General features: G+C 48.7%; 1 protein-coding gene across 3 annotated transcripts in view; it reads left to right on the top strand.

Moving 5' to 3' along the window:
* The first annotated feature begins 1,295 nt into the window (after window positions 1–1,295).
* Window positions 1,296–8,131, top strand: part of RGN (regucalcin) — a 16,233-nt gene continuing 9,397 nt past the window's right edge. For 2 of the 3 annotated variants that reach the window (XM_011938695.1, XM_011938696.1), the window contains exons 1-4: window positions 1,296–1,630; window positions 3,201–3,815; window positions 4,011–4,188; window positions 7,573–7,755. In XM_011938695.1, coding sequence (XP_011794085.1) covers window positions 4,026–4,188; window positions 7,573–7,755 — 346 coding nt within the window. In that variant the 5' untranslated portion in view covers window positions 1,296–1,630; window positions 3,201–3,815; window positions 4,011–4,025. The remainder of the gene's footprint in view (window positions 1,631–3,200; window positions 3,816–4,010; window positions 4,189–7,572; window positions 7,756–8,131) is intronic. The other variant, XM_011938694.1, reaches the window with a different exon arrangement.

Consider the following 8,131-nt stretch of genomic DNA (forward strand, 5'->3'; position numbering starts at 1 on the left):
AAGCAGGAGAGACAGATAAACCAATGGATCTCAGTGTGATGAGTAATGTAATAAAACATAACGAGGCACTCCTGGAAGAGCAATAGGTCAGAGAGCCAGGAGGGTCAGCCAAGTCTTCCTGATGCAGGGGACATTCAACTGACTCTTAGGTAGAAGTTAGTCCAGTGAAGAAGGGAGCATTGGATTAGTGGTCAGAGAAAAGTGTTCTAGGCAGAGGGAATAGCAAGTTCAAAGTCAAGAAGCAGAGAACATGGCTAGAACATGACAGAGATCAAGAAGGGACTCTCCACAAGTTCAAAGGGTCTTGTGTGCTCGGGGTCCATTGCAGGGTGCTATGACACTTTATGTTTTTACTTTATTTATTACTATTTTTTGAGACAGTGTCTCACTTTCTCGCCCAGACTGGAGTGCAGTGGCATGTTCTTGGCTCACCACAACCTCCGCCTCCCGGGTTCAAGCAATTCTCCTGCCTCAGCCTCCTGAGTAGCTGGGACTATAGGCATGCACCACCATGCCCAGCTAGTAGAAATGGGGTTTCACCATGTTGGCCAGGCTGGGACCTCAAGTGATCCACCTGCCCCAGCCTCCCCAAGTGCTGGGATTACAGGCCTGAACCACTGTGCTGGCCCTGGCTTTTTTTTTTTTTTTTTTTTTTTTTTAATGTGGGTTATTTAGAGAAAGCCTGTACGGTCAGATGGCAGGACCAGGAATACATTTAGGCTGAGAATGGGGTTGTTTTTGTTTTTTTTTTTTTTTTTAATGTGGGTTATTTAGAGAAAGCCTGTACGGTCAGATGGCAGGACCAGGAATACATTTAGGCTGAGAATGGGGTTGTGGAGGTGAGTGCTGTTGAGGAATGTGTTTTCCATATGCTTTGAAAATGAAATCGAGCCTTTCCTCTTCCCCCACCAAAAAAGTTTTTGCAAGAGTTGGCCTTCAGCCACCAGGGTCTTCTCCACTAGGATGGAGAGGAGCTTTGTTCTTTCCTTTTTTACCTGTTTGGGTTTAACCCTCCCAGTCTCTCTCTGTTCGGCACTTAACAACTTTTTTTGGTTGAAGTAAGAGGTAAACTAGCTATTCGTCCAAACTCCAAAGCTCAGGTTCACTGGGCCATAAGCCTTGTACCCACCATCCCCGTGCCTGCCAGGGGCGGCTTTGCAGGATTCTTCCAGCCACGGGGGACAGGGACGGGGACGGGGCGGGGTCCCAGGCCCGTGCCATCCACCTACCAAGCCGCCGGGTCCCGGGAGGCGTTTCCCCTCTCCTTGGCCCGCTGCCTGACCTTCGAGCCGCCTGAGAAGTCTCCAGCCTGGCGAGTGCCGAGCCAGGACGGCCTCCCCGCCCCCTCCCTGGAAAGGAAAGGCCCTGGCGACGACAGAGCCAGACCCGCTCGTCCCGTCCCAATCTCCCGATCGGGGGCAGCCAGAAGGAGACTGACTGCCCTGTGCCCACCCGGGAACCCAGGCCCTTTCAACCGGGCTGGCTAGTGCGCCCTCTGCAAAGCCTGCGCCAGGGACGAGGCAGGCTCAACCTTCAGATTCCCAGGGCCTCTCTGTCACTGTCGCCGTCACCGTCGCCCGAGGCCCCAGCGGCTCTACCAGACTGTTGTGGAGGCCTCTCACCGGCACAGGTACCCCGGGGGCAGCTCGGGCACTTGACGCCCCCGTCCCCGCTCCCTGCTGCCCAGCCACCCCTTTTGTGGCCACGGGCCGGACCTAAATGAAACATTTGGCTCCCCTGTCCCCTCCCCACCGGCTTCTATGAGGGAGCATGAGGTTAAAAGTCGCTATTGCAAAACTCGTGCCTCTGATCTTGAGCCTTATCTAAGACTGACAGGATGAAGGCCTTTGGAGTCTGAACACAGCCCGCCTCCACCTTTTTTTTTTCAAGACGAGGTCTCAGTCTGTCGCCCAGGCTGGAGTGCCATGGCCCAATCTCGGCTCACTGCAACCTCCTCCTCCCAGGTTCAAGCGATTCTCCAGCCTCAGCCTCCCTAGTAGCTAGGACCACAGGCTTGAACCACTAAGCTGGGCTAATTTTTTGTATTTTTTGTAGAGAGGGGCTTTCACCATGTTGCCTGGGCTGGTCTCAAACTCCTGACCTCAATGATCCTCCCACCTCAGCCTCCCAAAGTGCTGGAATTACAGGCATGAGCCATCTACACCAGCCTGAGCCCATTTTTAATAGCCAAAAAACATTCCAAATGCTGCTGCAGATGTGGACACTTTGTATTTGGGACTGGTTTGGGCTGTGGTTTTTTTGTTTGTTTGTTTTGGTTTTGGTTTTTTGTTTTTTCTTTTTTTGTTGTTTTTTGTTTGTTTGTTTGTTTTTGAGAAGGAGTCTTACTCTGTTGCTCAGGCTAGAATCCAGTGGCACAATCTCGGCTCACTGCAACCTCTGCCTCCCGGGTTCAAACGATTCCCCTGCCTCAGTCTTGTGAGTAGCTGGGATTACAGGCACCCGCCACCGTGCCTGGCTAATTTTTTTGTATTTTTAATAGAGATGCAGTTTCACCATGTTGGTCAGGCTGGTCTTGAACTTCTGACCTCGTGATCCACGTGGCTCAGCCTCCCAAAGTGCTGAGATTACAGACGTGAGCCACCACGCCCGGCATGTGTTTCTTTTTTAAAATATAGTTTATTGGAGGAAATATTAGATCAAACATTATTCTTCTTTTTCCCCCCTCTATTCATTTGCCCACCCATGTGTAGGATCACTTACTTCAAAGCAGATAGCTACCCTGGGAGAAGGATGAAGATGCAGGCAATTTTTATTTATTTATTTAGAGACAGGTTCTTGCTCTGTTGCCCAGGCTGGAGTGCAGTGGCATGATCACAGCTCACTGCAGCCTCCATCACCCGGACTCAAATGATCCTCCCACCTCAGCCTCCCGAGTAGCTAGGACCACAGGCATGTGCCATTACACCCGCTAATTTTTTGTTGTTTTGTAAAGTCAGGGTCTCACTATGTTGCCCACACCGGTCCCAGACTCCTGCGTCCAAGCAATCTTCCTGCCTCAGCCTCCTAAAGAGCTAGGATTACAGGCCTGAGCCCCTGTGCCTGACAAATGCAGGCAGTGTGGATCATTCCTGGAAACCGCCTACTCAGGGCAGAGGTACAGAAAGAAAAGATTGCTCTTGAAAGTTGCCTGTCTTTCCTCTCCCACATGGGATTCTTATCTGATTTTTTCTCCTTTTCAGATAATTTTTCTGTCTTCTCGCAGTTCGCTGGTCATGGTCTCTGGCCTAAAGTCCCAGCATAGAATGTTCCTCTCCTGTGGAGTCCAACACTCCTTGCCAAACTGGCACGGTGTCTTCCTGGGAAGCAAGAAATCACTGAAGGGCTGTCAGTTCCTGCCAGGGTGGTTCAATGCTGTCCTTTTCTCCACTCCTTCCATGGTCTGCATTGGAAAATGCGTGTTAGTTCGAATTCAGCGAGTTCTCATTGGGGTGAACATAGTCCTAAAAATGCAATTCATAAAAATCAACCACACAGAGGAGAAAAATAAATCAGTAAAGCAGCTCAGAAAAAATGCAGGTGTGGAGGTCCCTGGCCTCTGCACCCTCAAAGAAGGGGCTCAACAGCATCAACAGAATGGGGGGAGCAGAAAGTGCCCTGCAGGCACCCAGAAGGGCCGCCAATGAGCAAACTGCCGGCTCCCTGACCCGCCCTGGGGCCCAGGGTATTGACATAAAGGGCGGCCTTGCACTATTTCAGCAACCAGTTTTCTGAGGATCACAAACACCAAGGAGTGGAGGTCAGGGTGTTGCTTTTTTGTTTTCTTTTTGAAAGATCATTTGAGAAACACGTCACTGGTAAGTTGGTTGAAGATGTTTCATGGTCTCTGTTATCAGCTCTTTTCTTTTGCCTACATGTGTCTCTCCCTGTCACACTGCGTATCCTGCTCTGACCTGGGGGAAGTGTATCCAGCCTTGCCAGTTCTTAGCCAGGTGTTTTACTATATTTGTTCTGTGCGGTGACCTTTCACTCACCTCTGTTACCTTCAACAGATCTCCTCCGCGACCATGTCTTCCATTAAGATTGAGTGTGTTTTGCCGGAGAACTGCCGGTGCGGTGAGTCTCCAGTATGGGAGGAAGTATCCAACTCTTTGCTCTTCGTAGACATTCCTGCAAAAAAGCTTTGCCGGTGGGATTCACTCACCAAGCAAGTACAGCGAGTGACCATGGGTAAGGATGAAGGCTGGGCTCAGATCAGCCATCTACCTTTTCCCAGGGGAGGGGTGGTCACCACGGCACCCTTCTTGTCAAAGCACACTGAATACACTTGTCATGTTGTCTGTCCCCACTCCATATCCTTCCACTCTGACCCAGAGTTTAATTATGGATGGTCAATACTTTCCTCTTCCTCTTTGAATGAGGGGCAACATTCCTAGTTTTTTTTGGGGGGGAGGGGGGTTGTTTGTTTGTTTGTTTGTTTGTTTGTTTGTTTTGAGACAGGGTCTCACCATGTTGTCCTGGCTGGAGTGCCATGGTGTGATCACAGCTCACTGCAGCCTTGATCTCCTGGGGCTCAATGGATCCTCCTGCCTCAGCCTCCCTAGTAGCTGTGACTACAGACGTGTGCCACTACGTCCAGCTAGTTTGTATTTTTTGTAGAGATGGTGTTTCACCATGTTGCCCAGGCTGGTCTCAAACTCCTGGGCTCAAGAGATCCACCCACCTCAATCTCCCAAAGCGTTGGGATTACAGACATGAGCCACCACGCCCAGCCCATTCCCAGTTTTGTTTGGATGCTGGGTTACCCTAGTTCCTGTCTTTCCTTAATACCTTCAGATAACCATGGAAAGTTAAAGACCCAGTTATCTGCCTTGGGTCAGGCCAAGACCTTAATTTTCAAAACAAAACAAAACAGAACAAAAACACGTGCCTCCCTTCTTTGAAAGTGAAAACTAGCTTTTGGATGTATAAAGAGTCAACCAGGACCATCTTTGCTCACTGCACAAAATAGGATTCATGATGGAATCTCATGTGCATTTGAGTGTGATGCGTTTATGGCCCTGTGAATTCTAAAGAAGGAATTTATCACTTTCTATGGCCCAAGGGAATGGGCTTGATGTAATTACCGATAAAGAAAAAAGTTTCTTGTTTTCACTGAACCCATGGGAAAAAATATCAGGAATTCCTATAATCTTGGGACATTCTTTCTCAACCCGGAACTGGGACCTCAACTTTTTTCATTTTTTTAGACAAGGTCTGGCTCTGCCATCCAGGCTGGAGTGCAATAATGCAAACATGGCTCACTACAGCCTCAATTTCCCAGGCTCAAGCAATCCTCCCACCTTAGCCTCCTGAGTAGCTGGAACCACAGGCATGTGCCACCACACCTAGCTAATTTTATTTTTATTTTTTGTAGAGACAGGGTCTCCCTATATTGCCCAGGCTGGTCTTGAACTCCTGGGCTCAAGCAATTATCCTGCCTTGACCTCCCAACGTGTGGAGATTACAGGCATGAGCCACCACGGCCCGCTTTAAACTTCTTTATTTTTAAATGAAAGGGAACAACTTTTTTTTTTTTTTTTTTTGAGATGGAGTCTCGCACTGTCACCCCAGGCTGGAGTGCAGTGGCGCGATCTCGGCTCACTGCAAGCTCCGCCTCCCGGATTTATGCCATTCTCCTGCCTCAGCCTCCCGAGGAGCTGGAACTACAGGTGCCCGCCACCACGCCCGGCTAATTTTTCGTATTTTTAGTAGAGACGGGGTTTCACCGTGTTAGCAAAGATGGTCTCAATCTCCTGACCTTGTGATCCGCCCTCCTCGGCCTCCCAAAGTGCTGGGATTACAGGCGTGAGCCACCGCGCCCGGCCCCGGGAACAACTTTTTAATTGACCCAGAAGTATGACTGTGGTAAAGTGACTGTGAACTCTGAGGGTAGAATGGGGATGGGGTCCCCTTGCCTTTTCTATTCTCTTTTGCAGCAGACACACATGCCAATCTGTGATCTGAAAAGCGCCCCCCCCCGCCCCGCCCCCAACCCATGGAAAAAGCTGTGGTGTCAGCAGTAGCTTAGAGAGCTACCAAGAGAAGTCTCAGGCTGTAGGTTGGGATCCCCGATGAGAGTTGTCCTACACATTCCCTGGGACCCTTGATGACTCCAGTCAAAGTGTGAGCAGGGCTTTGAGCTAAGGGTGGCTCCTGAAGCTCCCATTATCTTACACTGAATAGGTGCTTAGGAAATGTTTTCAAAATCAATTCTTATAAATTTATTTCACCACAGCAAACAATCTCTCCACTTAAAAAAAAAAAAAAATTTCTTGGCCCGGTGCAGTAGCTCATGCCTGTAATCTCAACACTTTTGGGAGGCTGAGGTGGGTGGATCGCTTGAGGCCAGGAGTTCAAGACCAGCCTGACCATCATGGTGAAACCCTGTCTCTACTAAAAATACAAACATTAGCCAGGCATGGTAGCACAGCCTGTAATCCCAGCTACTTGGAAGGCTGAGGCAGGAGAATCCCTTGAACCCAGGAGGCGGAGGTTGCAGTGAGTCAAGATCATGACACTGCACTCCAGCCTGGGCAACAGAGCAAGACTCCATCTCAAAAAAAACAAACAAAAAAAAAGTTTTCTTATACATGTAAAAATATTAAACAAAGAAAACCTAAAATTTAAAAACATAAAATATAGTAATATAATGAAGAGATGTGATTATACTATCTCTGCATCTACATTTCTATCTGTTTATTATTTTTTACCGTGGTTACTTCCAAAAAAGGATCTGAGAAACAATTTGCATTTAAATACATATAAAATAGGGCCCCTTAGAAAAGACAAATCCTGGGTCAGGCGCGGTGGCTCATGCCTAATATCCTAATACTTTGGGAGGCCAAGGCTGGATAACCTGAGGTCAGGAGTTCGAAATCAGCCTGGCCAACATGGTGAAACCCCATCTCTACTAAAAATACAAATAAAAATTAGCCAGGTGTGGTGGCATAGGCCTGTAGTCCCAGCTACTGAGGAGGCTGAAGCAGGAGAATTGCTTGAACCCAGGAGGCAGAGGTTGCGGTGAGCTGAGATTGCACCACAGCACTCCAGCCTGGGCAACAAGAACAAAACTCTGTCCAAAAAAAAAAAAAAAAGGCAAATCCTGGATTGGAGAGGGAGAGAGATGTCACAAAACCTAGTTGCTATAACTAAACTCAGTTTGTGTCTCTGAATTTTCTGGAACATTTTTTGGCAAAATGGGGTATCACTTGCTCTGTGATGACTGTCCCGGTGCCCCTAGATTAGAAACTCCTCCTCTGAACTGGATGTGGCACCTGCTCCATATCATGGCCACTGTGCTTTCACTTCTCTGCTTCCACTAGACTGGGAGCTTCCAGAGGAATTAGGTTTTGTTCACATTTCTATCTATTGCTGCCCAGATCAGCACACAAAATTCATACTCAACAAATGTACTAGGTTACATAGCCTTCCCTACTCAATAGAGGGAAGAGAGCGCTCCCATTGTCACGAGAGCTGGGCTCCCACTCTAAGAGATGCCAGGTAGCACAGTGACCTCAGTGGCCTCAGCCACTAAACTGGTACTGCTGTTTAACTGTTGCTTTGCCTCTACAGATGCCCCAGTCAGCTCTGTGGCCCTTCGCCAGTCGGGTGGTTATGTTGCCACCATTGGAACAAAGTTCTGTGCTTTGAACTGGGAAGAACAATCAGCAGTTGTCTTGGCCACAGTGGATAACGACAAGAAAAACAATCGCTTCAATGACGGGAAGGTAGATCCCGCCGGGAGGTACTTTGCTGGTAAGATTTCTCTTAACACCTACTTACTGAGCCTTGGAGGAAATACTTTGACATACAAAGTTTTCACTACTGGCGAGGGTGGTGGCTCACGCCTGTAATCCCAGCACTTTGGGAGCCAAAGCGAGTGGATCGCATGAGCCCAGGAGTTCGAGACCAGCCTGGGCAACATGGTGAAATCCCGTCTCTACCAAAATTACAAAAAATTAGCTGGGTGTGGTGGCGTGCACCTGTGGTCCCAGCTACTCAGGAGGCTGAGTTGGAAGGATCATCTGAGCCCAGTAGTTTGAGGCTGCAGTGAGCCAAGATCGTGCCACTGCACTCCAAGCTGGGTGATAGAGTCTCGAAAGGAAAGAAAAAGAAAAGAAAAGAAAAGAAA

The sequence above is a fragment of the Colobus angolensis genome, unplaced genomic scaffold (assembly GCF_000951035.1).
Source record: "Colobus angolensis palliatus isolate OR3802 unplaced genomic scaffold, Cang.pa_1.0 Scaffold176, whole genome shotgun sequence".
NCBI lineage: Eukaryota > Metazoa > Chordata > Mammalia > Primates > Cercopithecidae > Colobus > Colobus angolensis.